This window comes from Scomber japonicus, chromosome 16, assembly GCF_027409825.1.
Source record: "Scomber japonicus isolate fScoJap1 chromosome 16, fScoJap1.pri, whole genome shotgun sequence".
NCBI classification, from domain to species: Eukaryota; Metazoa; Chordata; class Actinopteri; order Scombriformes; family Scombridae; genus Scomber; species Scomber japonicus.
The window spans coordinates 5,874,007-5,893,032 of NC_070593.1; the positions used below are offsets into that span (position 1 = coordinate 5,874,007).

Consider the following 19,026-nt stretch of genomic DNA (forward strand, 5'->3'; position numbering starts at 1 on the left):
ACTATGAACTTTAGCTTCTTGTAACCATGACTACAGTTTTTCCCTATCAACAATCAACAAAAACACAGGGATATTTATCATGCCTGGCACAAATTAGGGGGCACAGATTCCCTTCTCTTCTCCAGCAGTTTGTTTTGAAATGTATTTACATAAGATGTGCATTATTAATGAACACCTATGCCGGATGTACTGCATGGCCTCCACCTTCACACCCCACCAACCAGAATGCTACGCTAATGAATAATGCAGGTACCCTTATGCTGTATCTTTACCTGGAATAATGGATGCAAAAGGTAGCAGATGATCTATAAACTAGAGTCTGGTCATGAATGGGGCAGAGGAGAAATGGCTAGTAGACAGTTGAAGTTTTAAAAGGATGTTTTGGAGCAGAAAGATGATGTCTAACAGATCCCCACAGATCTGAAGGCAATGTGTGGTGGTAGTCCGGCGACCGACGGGGGGGGGGGGGGGGGGGGTTGGTTTCGGTAAACCCGGCCGACGGGGGGGGGGGCTGTGTGTGTGAGCTATGTGAGAGAGACGCGTGAGTGACAGAGAGACGCAGGGAGAGCAGAGAAAGGAAAAAGGAAATGCAGCTTAACGAATACGATGCGTATTTTTTAATTAGCGTAAAAAAAAAAAAATTAATAACGAAACGCAATATGTGGCGGCCGGTGTTGAATCTGTGGCGCACCGCCACGAATTAGTCTATGTGTGGGAAACACTGTCTAATGTAATTTTTTTCAAACGTACTGTAGCCGGTGGTTGCTAGCTTAGCGTTAGCACAGGTACATTCCTTTAGTTTAGCAACAGGAAGAAACAATATTTACAAGAGCGCTTGTTATAAAACTTCATTGAAATATTAAAGATGTAAAAGTTTAAAATCCTGCAGCGTAAAGAGTCTCGTTAAGCAGCTGGCAGTAAAATATGCAAAACACACACACACACACACACACACACACACACACACACACACACACACACAACCACTTGCCGATAACGGAGAGAAGATTGAATTTCAGCCATTTCCAGTGTCCTGCTTTGCTCGTCATCTGGCTGCAGTGCACACTCTGACTACAGAAGTTATGGCGGTGGTGGGCTCATGCTAAAGCTTAATAGCATATTTGATTTTGACTTTCTAGCATGTTATAGTAACTGGTTCCGCCTCATCCCGCTTGCTCTTGAGCTGCAAATTTAAAAGAAAAATTAGAATAAGTTAAAAAGACTGATAAGACAGAATTGAGTAATTTTACAGCACAGTAGGGCCCCCTTATTGTCACCCTAATCCTCCCCAAAGGTAATTTTTATCTCTTTATCCACAATAACAGCTCTGTAAGAATGCCTGAAAAATACATAGTGCATAAGCCTAAACATACAATTTTTTTTTTAATGGTGCTGCTTTATTCTATTTTAATAGTGCAAAATCTCACTGAGCCTTTTTCTAAATGAGGAGAAACCCAATTCTGCTGTTAAGTGACTGTAAATCCTTGGAAGTAACCCCCCAAAATGTCATAAACAGGAAACTCTCAGCATGCCTCGGCAGTATCACACACCACCAGCGTGTCATTAGTAGACTTTGCTATGTCTCTTAAAGCCCATTAGAGACCAGATACTTCCTTCATGAGCATGTGAATGAATGAAAAGTCCATGATCTGTATATTTTTATATTTAAAATTGCAGGTCTGTCCATTTTGAACAGCAGAATTAAACACCTAACAAATGTCTAATAAAAAGTCATGGGAGCATTTTTTTTCCCCCACCAACAATTACTGTGTAAAAATAACACACACAAAAAAAAATAGATATTTCAAAATGAAGATTGCGCCCTGCAGGGTTTGTTACTGTTGCCCAGATTCACCTCAGTGATCACTGTCTTTCTCTGTTTTCCTCTCTCCTGCAGAGGCGCCTCCCTCTGGGATGTCCAAGAATGGATACTTTTTTCAAGAAATGGGTGAGTCTGAGCCACCACCAGGATAAACCAGCACACACACACACACACACACACACACACACACACACACACACACACACACACACACACACACACACACACACACATTTTCAACATTAGCCAGTTTTATGACAGCGTATTTAAAAATGGAAAACAAAACAACCAGCGTTAAAAAAACAAAAAACAAACACAAAACATGAGTCACAGTGTGAACACAAGTGCGACTGTCACATCATCACATCCACAAGTGTTTGAGAGATTTTTCTTATTTGAATGCTACCCGATTTAATGCGTGTTGTGTGTACAGTATCCATAGCGGAAGATGTGACCGAAAGATTAGAGCTGCAGCACAGACACAGAAAACTCTCACACTCCACTGCATTTGGATATAAATAATGAACTTTGCTCCGACTGTTATGATAACGGCAGTTTCATTACCTTCAAGCCAAGGAGAGGTACCCAATTAGTATGTGCAGCACAAGCAGCGAGGACAGAATATGCTTGCATTGGATCTCCCTGGCTCCCCCAGCCAATTATTCCCCTCCTGCAACACACCGATTCACTCAGCAGATTCACAGAAGGCCCCCTGCTGCAGCTGAACATAACCGTCTTTATTAGGCAACCTGTTATCAGGATGTAAATGCAATTACATTATTGTTGGCAAGTAAGCATTATCCACTATTGTCATGTCATCTCAGGTCCATTAGTGAAGTTGGGTATGGAAGCTCGGTGCACCTGGCGACTGAAAACTGTGAAGATAATATTTACTGTATGTCTTGAAGAAGTGGTGTTGTTATTATGTTTATAGTTAGTTATAGTTCATTTTGTTTAAATGTCACGTGACTGAATCTGATCACGACCGCACAATATTAGATTAAATGAGAAAGAGAACAGACAAAAATAGACAAAAACAGACCACCCCCAGAAGGAAGGAAGGAAGGGAGAAGAGAAGAGAAGAGAAGAAGGAAGGGAAGATCGGAAGGAAGGAAGGAAGGAAGGGAAGATCGGAATGAAAGGAAGGAAGGAAGGAAGGAAGGGAAGATCGGAAGGAAGGAAGGGATGGAGAGAAGAAGGACAGATGGAAGGAAGGAAGGAAAAGAAGACCGGCAGGAAGGAATGAAGGAAGAAAGGTAGGAAGGACAGATGGAAGGAAGGAAAAGAGGAAGCCGGATTGGACCTCTCGGCGGGCCGGTTCTGGCCCACCGGCCGCATGTTTGACACCCCTGTTCTACAGCAATCACAGTGCTGCTGTTAGTGAAGTGATGCATTAAGAGATTATATATGTATTTTTCTGAGACTTCATAGTTTCATCGTTTGCATTAGACGGGTTGTTTTATTGGTAAATGTGTGAAGTTTAGACCCTTATTTAAATGTTGTCATTATTTTCATTATGGATTCATCTTCAAATATTTGTCTTGAATAATCAATGAAGTGTTTTTGTTTATAAAATGTGAAAAAGTAGTGAAAAAATGCCATTATAGTTTCCAGAGCCCAACATTGTTTGTTATTGGAAACTGTTATTTAAATCAGATCATATAGGTTTTGTTAATTTATAGGAAAGACGGTCTACATTCAATTAATGTTATCATCCCCAAATTTGCCTCACTTGGACTTGGACTTGTTTTTGTTTTTTGCAGACATATTGAGTTGAAGCAAATGTCTTGTTTCAAAGCTTTAACTGCTTAAAACAATGCCAATGAATCACAAAACTGAAAATGTATTGGAAACAACTTTTGATAACTGTTAATCATCGTCAATAGTGAAAAGATAAAGTCATCATTGTTCAAAAAAGCAAAGCAGAAAATACAATAGAGAAGTTAAGGTAGGGTGATGTTTGGCATTTTTGCTTGAAACATAACAATCAATCAATAATCAATATAGTTGCAGTTTACTTTCTTGTTTAATCAACCGATTATTTCAGCTTTATTTTTTGCTGCTGATCCAATAAAATGAGCAGCGTCACTGAGTCTCTGCTGTCTTATAGGCAAATTAACCAAAACAAAACTCGACAGAAGAATCTATAATGAAAGTGACGGTTTGTTGCACTCCCAGATGGCGTCACAATCACTGCAGTTGTCTTTTTTTTTTTTTTTTTTTTAATGAATTCTCAGAACGCAAAGCAGAATAATTTTAAAGCATTTTTAATGATGCACGTGTTTGTAACGCTGAGGTGTTTTCTGTATGTCACACAGCTCCAAACACACACCTCAAAGGCTGCTGCAGAACACTGCACACTGTTTGAGGAAAATACATCAATCATTCAGTGTTTTCATATCAAGCGTCGTTCCTCTTTCCTCTTTCTTCATCCCTCGTTCTTTTCTGCATGTTGTTGTTCTTGTATGTGCTGATGTCACAGTTACTGAGAGAGAGTTTTGGGTTCATGCACGGCTCGTTTCAATTCAAATGCTGCAAAATCGATGGTGTTCATTATTCGAATCACATTGTGAAAATAATCCACATCGTGATTTTTGATGCAATTGAATTCAAATTTTGAGCATTTTATTGCATATTTAGTTTAACATTGAATACAGTTAAAGAGTTAAAGGTTGCTCGATAATTAAATTCAGTCAGAATCTAATATTTTTTTAAATAGTCCTATGTAATAAACATTTAAAAACTTTTCTAAAATTGGTATTTTTGAGTGAAGCTGTCGATTTCTTCCTGCGGTTCAGCAGCAGCTGCTCTCTCCCAAGGTGATTTGAAAGTCAGAGCCCAGCCGGTGAGTCTGAGGCACAGAGGGATGCAGGCGAGGCGACGACACAGCGAGGTTCAAATAATGTCAAGTGCTGAGGGATGATCCTGATGCAAGACAAACTGAATGAACCGAAATTGGGGGCCTCCTCACGAATAAGGTCAGCAGATAAAGAGCACCAGAGTATGAGATATTGTCCTCGTCGCATCAAAGCCGATCACTGGATGATATTTGGGCGCCCACTAGTTACTGCTGTAGGATTGGATTTAAGGGGCTGCGGTTTCAGGAAGACAGAATGAGATGAGTCATACAAACAGACTCCAGGCTGGGTCCTGCGCTGCTTCCATACAAAATCCTGACACCAAAAAAAAAAAAAAAACCTCACTGCTAACACCTTGCAGTTGCACGTACCTGCTGATTCATTGTCAGACTTGTCTTCAGCTTAAAATGATGACTGACTCAGTTTCTGCAAATTTCTTTCATAATTTGTGGCATTTCTTGGAGGTTATCTACAGTATTGCTGCTCACTGTGTCTACAAATTAGAAAGTTTGCCTGTGTTATAAAATGCTTTGAGTGGTCAGTAGACTAGAAAAGCCCCTATATAAATACAGTTCATTTACCATTTTCACTTATTTATGCTTAGTTATGTTGTTCTTAACTAGGTAGAAGGTTTGCAGAGTGTGTGCTTGTGCTGCTATGAGTGGCATCTGACAGCCTACCTTCTTTTTGCAAAACATTTCATTTCCTGTCTCTATGAAAACAAAGCAAACAGCATTTTTTTACTCATTGTTTAACTAACGCTCGACTCTTAAAATCCTTTGTTGTCAACCCCAAAATGACTCCAGGAAACCAGCTGAAACCCGAACTATTTAGAGCTCTCTAAGCATACTGTGATTAGTTTTGTAGACTAATTTAAGATCCAAATTGGACAGAAAGTTCATTTGCAACTGATATATATATATATATATATATAAGTAAGTAATTATAATTATTCAATCTTAAAATATATATTAAGCAAAAATAGCTGCAAAATCACTGGTTCCAGCTTCTCCAATGGGAAGATTTTCAGGTTTTTATGATCTGCTGGTGATCTATGATGATGATGATTGAATAGCTTTGGGTGTTCAAGATGTCACCATAGGATCAGGGAACATTTTTATAGAGCAACTGATAATGAAAATGTTTGCTAGTTGGATCCTTGATATTATTATATATAGAATAAAGTCCGTTTTTAACTGTAATCTGTAGTTAAAACCTTCTTTACAACCTCCATAGATTGCAGGTATCATTCTTACCCATAATTTGTGGAATAACCTAGAAAGAAAAGCTGGAGTAAAATCTGAGTGCATACTTAACAAGTGAGCTTCATTGTGATATATTTCAAGTGGACCTAAAACTATTTGCATATAATTCTCACGTATTTTTTTGTGAGCACCAAATTGTTGCAGAAATCTATTAATTATTATTGTTATAATTTCCTGTTGCTGTTTTAAAATTTCTTTTAAGTACTATCTTGACAGGATTTTACCTGAGGTGAGCCTTTAATTGGAATTTCTGCATTTGGCTAATATTGATATTGGCATGGTTTGTTTTCAGGTCCATCACTTTGGTACAGAATGAAATATCTACCGAATGGATTGCCGTGAAAATTGAAAACATTTGTCGCCTTAAGGATGAATTTTATTAACTTGATTCCAACTTTTTCCACTACTGCAAAACTAAAGATATTCCCATCAGCTTCAGTTGTATTTGGTTTGTGCTAATTAGCAAATGTTAGCAGCCTAAAGTAAGATGGTAATACATGCTAAACATATGCTAAACGTATGTTAGCATTGTGAACATGTTAGCATGCTAATGTGTATCTTGAAACACCACTGTGGCTAAATACAACCTCACCGAGCTGCTAACATGACTCATAGTGTTGATGCATCAGTATATCACACATTTATTCATATTTCTACTTACTAAAAATGAGTGATGTGTGTATTTGATTAGGATTTATTTTACTGGTGGACAAATTACAACATGATTCAACTTGTAAAGCTAACAAGACAGAACTTTTCTTTGTAATTTGCTGTGTAGCAAAAATGTTAGTTACGGGAAGAAAACTAATAAATATGAATGCTTGCCCTCATCGTCGGTTTCTTTTTGAACCATGTTAAAGTCGTTCATCTTAAAAGTCTAGCTGTCTTGTTAACCTGTTGAATTTTTTAAAGCTACTTTTTAGGTTGAGCATAACAATACTAAACGTGAGTTGGCTGCCCTGTCTGGCGGCCGGTGAGGTCCAGGAGGTGACCCTGTGCTGTTGTGTCCCCAGAGCAGCGGGAGGCAGAGCAGGAAGAGGGCAGCGAGGGCCGAGAGGAGGGACAGGACTCGCCGATCGCCTGCGGAGATGACATCCACCTCTATGACAACCAGATCAGCCCTGGGCCAGGTCAGTACACAGAAAGATGGAGTAACGGAGAGGGAGAGGGAGTGGGGGTGGCTATGGTAAGAGAAGGATGGAGAAGAAAAGCTGGATACAGAGACTGAGAATGAAGGTGTTTGAGAGAGAAGGAGAGAAAGAGATAGAAAGGGGAAACTGTGCTAAAGCAATGATTAAAAGAGTCGACGAGGCAGAAAATATTTGAAGAGGTGGAAGATTAAGAGACGAAAATAGTTGGGGGTGATAAAGAGAAAGTGTGGACAGAGGAGAAAGAGAGGTTAACATTTTATTTTTAAAGTTTTCTCAGTCTTAAAAATTCACATGTATCTCAAAACTGTTAAATTTTAAAGCACCTGACTCTTTCAAATGTTATTCTGTACGATATGAGATATCAGTCAAGAAATAATGAACAATCTTGAATCTGGCTTTGAATGCATTTCTGCCCAATATGTGAAGTGGTCTTCTTAAACTAAAACAGGGATTTAAAGGGTAAGGCTGGAATTATTGTATATTTTTGTCATTGTGACCAAATCTCTTGAATTGAACAATGCCAGTAATTAATTAACTCATCTGGGCACCATAGTTTTTATTTATCTCATTACTCAAGCAGGGATATATTAGATTGGTTGGAGGACTGTTTTTCAGCCAACGATAATACACATTTGGTGGCAGGCAGGCAGGCAGGCAGGAAGACGGTGTATGTGGGAGCAAAGTGAAAATAAACTGCAGTGTGCGTGCATTCGCGGTAATGAAGGAACATGTCACCCAGTGCAATGGAGTGGTCCATTGATGTGTTTTTAATAGCTGCTCTTTGAAGTAAGAAACCAACTTCAGTGGTTGTTCATTAATAAAAGACTCAGAAACATCATAAAAGTCAGATTGATTCTGAGTAAGACAAACACAGACAAAACACGAGGATAGAAAACTGTGCTGTGAAATAACCAAGTATGTTTTTATAGACCCTCAACACTTATAGTAAGAAATGGATAAAGCATCTTAAATGTGTAACGCATCACTTATCGTACATGGATGTTGTTCTCATTTAAAGTGTGTTAGGTTTTTCTTTTTTTTTTAAGTCTGGGAAACTAACAGCTACCTCTCTGAATATGCTTCTGCCATCAGCAATGTCCTCTGCTGTTCAACTTTGTGATCGATATCAGCAGTTGATTTTTTTTTTTTAACCTTGCCCTTCAGCCTAGTTGGAGATGTTTTATATCAGAACATGAAGCACATTCTTCAAAGGGAGGACGTGTCTGCAGTCACGGCAGATCTCCAAAGCAATGTTCAAGAAGCAAGAAAAAGAAGAATTTTCCAGAAAATCCTCAAAACAACTTTAAATTAATTTCTGTGCTGTGGAGGTCTGGTGGGGTCTGAGCCCATCCAGAGCCTGATGGCAGGTGTTGACTTGACAGACAGCTCCTCAGCTGCAGGTGGAGATGATTTTGACCCCATCACCAGAAACCCAACGGGTCAACAGGTTACCGTTACTATGGCAACAGTCACAGGTGCACCACGGGGGAAGAGTGAGAAGGGAGAAAGAGAGAGAGAGGGAAAGAGAGAGAGAGAGATATATCCCTATTTCCTTTCAGGGTGACAGGTGACCATGTCACTTGGGCTGATTCTCCATACATAGTAACACTTAAGGCATCTGACAAGAGAGCTGGAGTGGTGCACGCTGGGAGGGAGAAAACTAAATGTTATGACTTTAACTTCTGTTCCTTGAAGGAGAAGAACAAGCGACAACACATATAGTATAGGGTATCACGCCCCCATGTGGCCTAAGTAAAGACACCTCTTTACGCCTTTTAAGGCAGATGATGTGTGGTGACATACAGTATGTTTGGCTCCGTCTGCACATACATACATACATCCGTCACCACCGTCATCCCTTAGTCTGGTAATCACAGAGACCAGCTGTGCAGCGGGACAACCAAGTGTTGTACCTCGTTCCTCTTCTTCAGGGAACAGAAGTCTGTCATAATATTATGTTCCTTTGCTGTTGATTCTCTTAGTACATTAGTACAACACATATAGCATAAGGCATGTATTCACACCCCACAAAGCAGCCACCGAACCGGAGTTAAACCTCCAGCACTGCAGTGCATCATAGGCCCTGCAGAAATTACAGAATGAGTCACCAAAGGGGCTGTCGCATTCAAACGGGGAAACCAAACACGAGTGTGCACCGATATCATTCACAGATACCCCTGTGAGAGCCCATGATGTTGCCGCGCCACTGGTCGAATCTGCCCTCACACTGTGAGGCATAGAAGACCTCCGCAGTTGTAAGCCAGGTAGAAATCCTCCACAATCCAGTGAGAAAGCGGCTGATTTGACAGCGCTTTGCTCCACAATGGATTTGCAAAATTAGACAAACAACTGGTAAAATAAAGACAAACTCTGGGTGCGGTGTATGTAGGTGCAGGGAAATGTAATCTCCTCTGCTCCTCAGATGCAAAAGGAGGGGGACAAAAGCTCAAGAGCTCAAAAGCCATAGAGCTATAGGCTGCAGGGATAATCTTGGCAAATACGGCGCATTGGGGCACAATGTAACCTTGGAGCCATCCAAAGTGAACTGGTACAAGAGAGATGCCACAGGCGGAAGTCTCCCTTTAAGGATTGCATGGCAAGAGGGTGAGCACCTGGTGTCACTCCATCAAAGCCAACATGATAGGTACATTTGGCCACCAAATAGACCTTAACTGTGCAAAAGGAGAGACGATTACCCAGCAGCTCCTGAAGGAACATTAAAAACATCCACAATAGAGCGCTGGAGTTTGGATTGGAGTACATGGAGTACATTTCCGTCCACTGCTCAAAAAGCCGCCATTTATAGGCGTTTAGGCTTCTAGTTGATGATGGCTCTGGATCATTATCATACTTGGTAGCAGACCCTTAACTAATAAATTGGACTTCTCAACAGGTAGGCATGCAGCCAACTCAGTTTTGGGTGTGGATGTATCACTTCTCCTCCCGTTTGAGCCTCACTGCTAGCCGACTGATTATCAGCATACCAAAACTTTACTGGCTGCTGAGGGGCCACCGGGATCAGGGACTCATCCTGCCAGTGCACACTCTCCAGAACACTCAGTATAATTTCCACCGAGGAAAATGCATACAGGAGCATGTTGGACCATGGTCACACTAGCCCATACATTCCCAGAGGCATGCTGTCATCTGTTATGGCTAAGAACAGGGCAATGGGTATTTGCTCTTGAGACAAAGAGGTCTACTTCTGCCCTGCCGAACACCAATGGGTGCAACCTCCACTCTTTCACAGAAGAGGAGGTCTGCCTTAAGGTTTGAGTGGCCTGGGACATGGTTGACTTGAGAGGAAGTGCATGTGTCCCTCCTTGCTTGTTTATGTTGGAAACCACCATTGTATTAGGGTTAGGGTCTGTCCTGATCAGAACATGTCGGCCTGTCAGAACCAGATGAAAATGCTAGTAGCTCAAAGTGGTTCATGTGAAGCTTGTATCCAGACCCGTCTCACTGCCACACCATCGCACAGAGCCACCCAGGAGGCATCTGTAGACACCACCTTGTGAAAAGACACCCTCCTTATGGGGGAGCCCTGGCAGGGAGGACAGCCTACATGCGAGAAGGGGTTATTGTCAGCTTCCTCTGGAGCTGATGTGATGCACACAGCCACTGAGATCGAGTCCAGCATTGAAAGGTTGAAGCTTTGCAAATTCACCGAAAATCCCAGTGCTTGAATGTGTGACAGAACCAGTGACAGCTGGGCCGCTGCCTGCTCTCTGGAGTTTGCTATAAGAGCCCTATCATCCAGAAATACTAATATGCAAACGCCTCCCTTCTCATACAAATGCCCATACTTGGCTGATCCAACGACTAATAACTCTGTTTTATCACAGAGCAAAAAGTTCATACCCATCCATTTTTTTATATTTCTGATAGATATGCCTCTAAATGTAGGAGTTGGAGAAAGTCATTTGGCTTTACAGGTACATATATCTTTGTATCGTCAGCGTAGCAATGAAAATTAAAGCCGTATTTGCAGTCGGGGAACCATGCCGATAGAAGAAGCTTGGGCCAAGAACCAATTCCTTTAAAGTAATCTCGACATACAAGATTAGAAAGTAATCTGTAATTGTTAATAATATGATGATCAATATAATGCGTTTTAAGCAGCAATACCAAACATAAGACTATTCCTTTAAACTATTAGAAGTTAGGTACTAATATGCTGGTTGTAGGTTTGGAAGCCGTTACCAGGCTGGTGAATGCCTCAGGGGAAATTATTTCAAACTGTGCAGTGGTGTCAGTACTGCAATTATATATATCTGGCTCTGAACTCTTACTTGGAGTACAGAGAGAGAGGAACACTGAAAAATGGGGAGGGATACTATATCATAATATTTTGTGAAATAAAAGACACTTTGTTTGGCTCTACTTCAGAACTATGTGTATTTTTTAAATTTTTTTATTATTATTAAATACACAGTTACAAAAAAGCTTCTTAAATCAAATTAACATTTTTTTTGTGGAATCACCAATATCACAAATAGGGGTCGGCAATGTTGCCTTTTATTGGGAAATATATTGAAAACTTTTAATGGATGAAATGAAGTGCTGATTTAAATATCTGTCAAATCAAGAAACCACATCACGTCAAATGCAAAAATCCAATGTTGCCAGAAATTTGATTTGCCCACAATGATCTAATACAGTCACAAACAGCTAGCACAGTTTCACCAGTATGGCAACATCCAAGATATTAAAAACATTTGTATTGTCTCACTGTATATAATCATCATATCGCCCACTCCTAATCATAAGCCATTGATTCACAGCCTGTGCTTTAGTGAGTACACAGATGAGAGCTGAACCCCCAAAACCTACCAGTGCTGTATCACACTCCTCTCCCTCTATACAGCTGTAATATGTTGAATTCTCAATGCTGTCATCAGGCATAACTCTCTCCTGCAGGTGCAGAATATTTGTCATGCTCAACAGTGTCTGTTCTCAGATTTTCGGTGCATTATTCATTGACAGCACAGCTGAATGTTGATTAGTGCGTTTTGTTTTGATTCCAGGCCCCCCCCCCCCCCCACCCACCCCTCCATCCAAAGTCTAGTTGTCACATGTATTTGATCCCAGTGTCAGTAGCTGTTTGCGTGTCTGTTTCTGCTTTTAATTTATGACACAAATTAAAATGTTACTTTATTATTCCACATCAGCAGGCCGCTGTGGAATACTCTATGTCCACCATATCAAATCAGTGTAAGACTCTGAACGGGACTTTTAATCACATCCTGTCTGGCTAAATAAGCAGTGGTTTGGAAAAGCAAATAGTGTAGTGATTACATCAGACCCAGAGACAGCAGCTCCTACCTAAATCTAATTTCAAAAACATCTGTCTGTTATAATTAATTCATTTCTCTCCCTATATTCAACAGTAGCTTCTTACACAAGGAAATGTAGTCATGCTTTGGATGCTTTTAAAATTGGATATTTAACTGCGCCACACTAAAAATACATTTTATAATGGCTTCCAACATTTGAGTCATTTAAAGAGCATTTTTGATTTAATGTCCCAAATACGAAGTCAGCCTCCAAAGTGCTACTGCAGTAGTACTGAGCAGTGCCATCATCATGCGGAGGAAATCAGTATTCATCTTGGAAGCACTGAATTGTTCTTCCTTGTGTGTTATTAAAATCTCTCTCCGTTCCTACAGAAAGAAGAGGAAATTATTCTTTACTTATCACAATTATTTTCTAGAGTCAATGTGAAAACGTGATTTAATATTTCTTTTCCACTTATTAGATTATATACCTCCCATTAACGACATGTATAGGACACACAATCTGAGTTTCACCTTGGAAACAAGACAAGCAGAGGCACATTTAAATGATAAAGTGGACTATAAATATGTCTCTCAAAACACAGCAAAACACAAGCATGTAGCGGAGGATGAGGTAGGGTTTTGTCTTCCTTCGCTGTCATAATACAGGAAAGATTGCCACAAGACAGGAAGTGTGAATTGTAACATCAATAATGAATAAACAATTTGCAGTAAAACACAGTCGTGGCAATAAACCATATCACTCTAGATACATTTTGTTGATATTACTTCTTAGCGTAGTGACAAATATTTAAAAAAAAACAACAAACTATAAAGCTCTGTAAAAGTGCTCAATGCCAACTTTTGAAAGCAGAATCATTACAAAAAGATTCTCTGTAGACTGAAATTTACTTTTACTGATATTCAACAATAATTCAAGAGGAAACTCATTACAGAACAGGATTAAAGACTCTAGTTTCACCCTCAGCAGGTCCATAAAGCACAGTACCTGCAAACTATTTTACTTTTTGCATTAGGGTCCTGACACTTTCCTGGATTGGAAAACCTCTTGCTCTGCTGTCTCTGCCACTTTCTTAACCACATTTAACACCCCCTCGTCTACAGCTATTACCAAAATGCATGTCCAAAACCATAAACTTAAGTTAATGTAGATGAAGCAGATTCACCTTCACGGGTTTATTTAGCGATATATTAACTGGTCCTCTGCATCAAGCCTGTTGGGAGTGGGGTAGTTTGATCAAAGCAAAGTGAGAGTGAGTGGTCGAGCCTGCATTTAAATTGAACTGATCATTTCTCATAAACTATGCATCAGTGTTTGGCTAAAGACGTCACCTCAGGGATTATTGCTTTATGCATCTGTCGGGAAGATATCTGGCTTTAGAGATGGCAATATCGGCTCACCACTTTGATGCAGATTCAATTACGTCAACAAGTGGATTGCCATGAATTTGGATGCAGGTTTTCATGACCCTCAGTGGATGAATCCCAGCGACCGTGCCTCAAAATGGATTGGTGTTGAAATGCTTTTTTCATCACAGGATTCATTTTAGTAACCCATAATTGCATTTAGCACAATCGGCTGGCCAAATATTTGATTGTGTCCAGTATTTAATTGCATTTCAGCCTCAGCTATAGTTTGTGCTAGCAAATGTTAGCATGATAATGGATAGTGTACATTTAAACGCAAACATTTTGTCAGTGTCAACCAGGCGGGGAGTTCCGGTCCTCTGAAATGAGGCCAATGCGGAAGTAACTTAGAACTGCATTCTAGCAAAAGGCCACCAGGGGGCGACCGTTTTGGTGTCAAAAGGACTTCCATCTCTATACAAGTCAATGGAGAATTCACCAACTTCTCACTTGATTTCTAACCTCAGTAAACGTTTTCAAAATGTGTTTATGGTCTCAATCACTAGTTTAAAGCCTTCTTCAATGCAGTATGATGTTCATTTGTGAAATTTTGGCCTCCCTGATTTTATATTTGACGATAAAGCAGGGTATGCATTAGGGCGTGGCTACGTCCTGATTGACAGGTTGATTGACCAATGTCCTCGAGATCCAGCCCTCGCAACCATAGCAACCTCCCCGCCCGGCCCATGGCCCCACCTCATGCCCATAGAAGTAGAATCCGTGTTTTTATTTTTCCCAGCATGCACCTGAAATTTTCAAGATGGCGCTGCCTAGATTCGAAACTATTGGCTTCCGAGCAGCAGTCCACAAACCAATGGGTGACGTCATGGATGTTACATCCATTTCTTTTATACAGTCTATGGTGTCAATATACTGATGTTTAGCTCAAAGTGCCACATAGCCTAACACACTTGTAGCTTCTTATCTTTATCTTTCAATTGGTAGATCACTTTCTTTTCAAACATGCATAAATACTTGAGCTAGCAACACTATTTCAGAAACCTCACCATCCTCGTTTAAGGGCCTAACAATTCTGTTTGGTGTGTAAGTGACATCAGGCAAAGATCAAACAAAATGATTGATGGCAGTTATCCAAGTAAGTGCTTTAAAATTAGAAATTTAAGAGCTGTTGTCAGCTAGTTATACAAAGAAGTTGTTTGTTTGTTGTCTCCTCTTTGTCTTTTTATCGTTTTGACATGATCTTATCCATTATTCTCTCTTCTGAGAACTGTGCCCATAAAGCTGTCAAATGCTCTCCATAAATAGAATTGATTTCATGATTATATTTCTGTCAGGGCTCGGCTCTTGTCCATTTCAGTTCAATCAATTTGGCAGAATACTGAAGTTTAAAAGTCACGAGGAAGGACAAGTTTCTGTCACACTGGATTTTTGAGCTTGACCAATTTCGTTACCTGACCTTCATGGACACACAGTATACCAACTGTAGATAACTAAAAAATAGATGGACCAAAACTACAGTAGTTCCCTTTTTTTGTTGTGTTTACTTAATCAGTTCCTATTAAAAGGATTTCCCTATTTCGGTTAAGAAATCTACAGTATATGAAACAGAGAAGGGTTTGTACATTTGTTAGTGTTAGTCTGATCCTAAGGCTTTTGTATGTGTAATGATAATTCCATGTTTATTTTATATTTTATACCTTTTGTGGCATTGGTATTGTTACACAGAGCGACTTACAGTAACTGAGAAGGCAACAGTCTGCCGTGCTGAAGACAAGGTTGAGAAGAGGACATCAAAGTGTTTTTGTGAGGCAAAATACTTTGTGAGTGTGATAAACAGCCTGAGAGTAAGAGCTGCCTGAGACGCTGACTTCAGGAGAAAGACAGTTCTTAAAATATTAACATATTTTCAAGGATGTATGTTTGCTGAGGTCATGTTTGTTTTTATTACACAAGGACTTGTAATAGCCTGCGCCTTCGAGTTAAATTATTTTATGCAGGACAATGTGGTGTTTATTGTAGGTGTTTTCAGCCAAATTTCCAATTTGCGAGGATCTTCCCGGGGTTTTTACCTCATGAGGCAGCTGGATCACGATATCATAAAATCATGCATGAATCCATCTCGTCAGGATTCAAGTAATGCGCTTGTGTCTAAACCCACCGGTGTTTCAGACCAATCAGCATGCTATGAAGTTTCTCGCTTGATCTCACAATCTCTTGATCCCAGTGGCCTGGCGAGGTAAGGCGGTGATAGACGGTGATCGACAGATGGTTCATCCAATCACCTGGCAAGTATCTTTTTTTGAAAGTGCTTGCCCTTTTCCAAATAATTTCCAAGGATAACTGCTCAGATGGTTGTGTGTAACAAACCATCTGGCTCGTCAGGTTCCTGAGGCGCCATTCATGCAGGAATAGTTCAGGAAATTAATAAGATTTTTTAAACTCTCTTAAATTATATGTGAATTTTGTTTTTATGATTGCAATTGTAAATTTGCAAAAAGGAATTGTAAAATGAGTAGAGTGAGTAACAGCTGCAGGTATCGCATTAGTTTTACATTAAATTTGCAGGTATTATGTTTCCACTTTATCCACCTCGCTCAATGACCTTATTGGGTGTGATTTCAAGCTGAGGAAGAAGTGTAAAGAAAGGTAAAACTTCTTTCGTTGTACTCTGGATTACAGGGATGCACCAATGCGGCATTTTCTCTTCCAATACTAATTCTGACACCCTCCAATTTCTTGCAGTCGTCTCTTACCTGTACAACACACTGCATAGAAAGTCATAATCCCCCATTTTAATGCAAGGTAAAATGATGCCATGGATTTATGTGATTTATGCATATCATTGCTTCACGAATTTTATAATGACATTGACAAATACTGTATTTAATGGGGATCAGTCACCTCTGGCGATACCTGATTTACTGAATAAGGTCAGATTGGTGCATTCCTGCCAGTTTATAGTGATTATTTCCAAATGGTAGAACCTGGGAACATCAAATATGAGAGGCAGAGTTTGGGAGATGGATTAAAAAGTATTTTTATTATTCATATAATAAAAGAAATATGAACCTTTGGTATTTTGATACCAATTTAAAAACAAATGATTTTCTGTCATATATCAAACCAGTTATTTTGATATCAAACACGTATTGTACTGTTGCATTAATGTCATGCCAAGGACACGGTCACAAGGCTTCTTCTATCATTAAGTAATTCACCCATCCTCAATCAACACCCTGAAACACTTAATTACCGAAATAATACAACACTCCACTCTGAGATTGTAGGTTTTCTTCCGTTGGGATAATTGTAAAGACAAAGAACATTTAAACCCACTTGTGTTCAACCCAAGAATGTATTACGGCCAGGAAGCAGAACATTATGTTGAATACAGTCTCTTCAAATATTCTGAAATACACGGTTCATTTTTATAGGATTCTTCCTCCCTTCATTGCTTTTAAGACATGTTTCATTATTCTAAACTTACCCCTTCCTTATGTTTCATATATTCACGACAAGGCACATATTCAGAGAGGGTCATGTAGGGGTGAGGCTATGGAAAGCGTCCTTTACATGGTCAGCAGATGATCAATACAATACATGCATGCAGTATATCCATCAACTCTTGTGACTGATTGAATATAATGAACAGTTTTCCTGCAAATTTGATGAAATAAGGAACCAAGTAGGGAAACAAGCCTGTGTCACATTTTAACATTTCCTCTCCCTAATTCCTAAACCCTTAAATTCTCCTGGATTACTTTAAGACACACAGTATATTGAGACATACAGAGGCTATTAGAAGGAGGTGATCACTGGGGACGAGGTAATCTTATATGAATATATGAATATCTCCTTACAGCAGCAGCCTGACAGCAATTAGAGCAGCAGCTCCCTCTCCCCTCTGGGAGCGGATCAGCCGAGCGGTGTGCTTTTTGATTGTGAGGCTTTGATGAACCAAATCCACTGCACACGACACGTGCCCCCTGCCATAGGCTTGTCATAGAGGTAGGGGCTGGGGCTCTCTTTCTTCTTTCGCTGCCTGCAGGGTTTTATGATGGCTAGGTGTTTGGTGCGGCGATCAAAGCCCCCCTTTTTTCTGCAGACTCACACTCAGACCTGTTCACTTGTGGTTGGATTATTGATATTATGATATCCTGGCGGTTTCCTAAGGCTTATTGGCTTGTAAAAAAGGGGGGTTTTCTTGCTTTTCCATAGCTGGAGGGGAGGAGTTAAGCGCTGATTGATTTCCAGACAGAGCTGACACAGTGCATCACGCGGAGCAGAGGAGGAAAGCCCATGGTAACCTAATAACGTCCTCCCCACAGTAAACGGCGATAACTGCATTATGTAATGGCGGTGGCGGACTGTTTTATGAGAGTCAGCAGGGTACTGAGTCTGCTAGTTAAGGGACAGAAGTGTGTTGAAAACCCCATTCTCTCGGTTTGTCCCCGTATTGTTTTCCAACATAAAAGGCTTTCCCTCCTTTTTCCTTTTTTTTTTCCAACACTGGAAAATCCAGACCTTTGTACTTTATCTGAGCACTCCCCTCGGCTCCACAGACGTGTGTATTAAAGCCTTATCAGCAAAGAACTTCCAATCCCTGTTCAATGAGAGCATTTAGAGACTTGCCTCTTGACATTTTCATCACTATTAGAAAAAGGGTCTCAGGTTCCTTTTACTTTACCGGCTGCATGGTTGATGCTTGTGATCTTTATGTCACAATTTGCACCATCAATAATGAATGCATTGATGGTGGAATGAATTACTTACAGTGCTTTTACATGCACATAATGATTACCACATTACTAGAGATTTGCATTAAAATGTTAATATGAAACATGTGTATCAATCTGATTTAACAAAAGCAAAATTACATACATGTATATATTATACTGACTACACTAGCCGTCTAGCCTCCCCTCCAATAAAAAGATTAGCTTAAGAAAATAAATGGTAGCCAGGCTGCCAACTGCGTTATAGTCTTTTGCTTGTGAAGTTTGACAAAATGGGCATTTTTAGTTACTTACAGATGGATTAGTATAATTGCATAGCGTAATTATACCACACATTGCATTCATTAAAGCTGAATCCAGAAAGGTTTTTTACATATTTTACACCTAATTGTTTTGCTTTGTTTCTCAAAGACGTACAAACACAAATGCACATGAAATAAGTGGCTCATATTTACCATTAATGCATGTAAATCTTCTGTAGGTCAAATCATGTCTGTAGGCTGTCATGATTTTGAGAGTGAAATCCTAA

The 19,026-nt window shown here is 39.9% G+C and overlaps 1 protein-coding gene across 2 annotated transcripts in view; it reads left to right on the top strand.

Annotated features, from left to right (window-relative positions):
• slc4a11 (solute carrier family 4 member 11) overlaps window positions 1-19,026 on the top strand; it is a 102,945-nt gene that overhangs the window by 32,825 nt on the left and 51,094 nt on the right. Inside the window, exons 2-3 of one of the 2 annotated variants that reach the window (XM_053335673.1) lie at window positions 1,898-1,948; window positions 6,959-7,075. In XM_053335673.1, the coding sequence (XP_053191648.1) occupies window positions 1,898-1,948; window positions 6,959-7,075 (168 nt within the window). The remainder of the gene's footprint in view (window positions 1-1,897; window positions 1,949-6,958; window positions 7,076-19,026) is intronic. The other variant, XM_053335674.1, reaches the window with a different exon arrangement.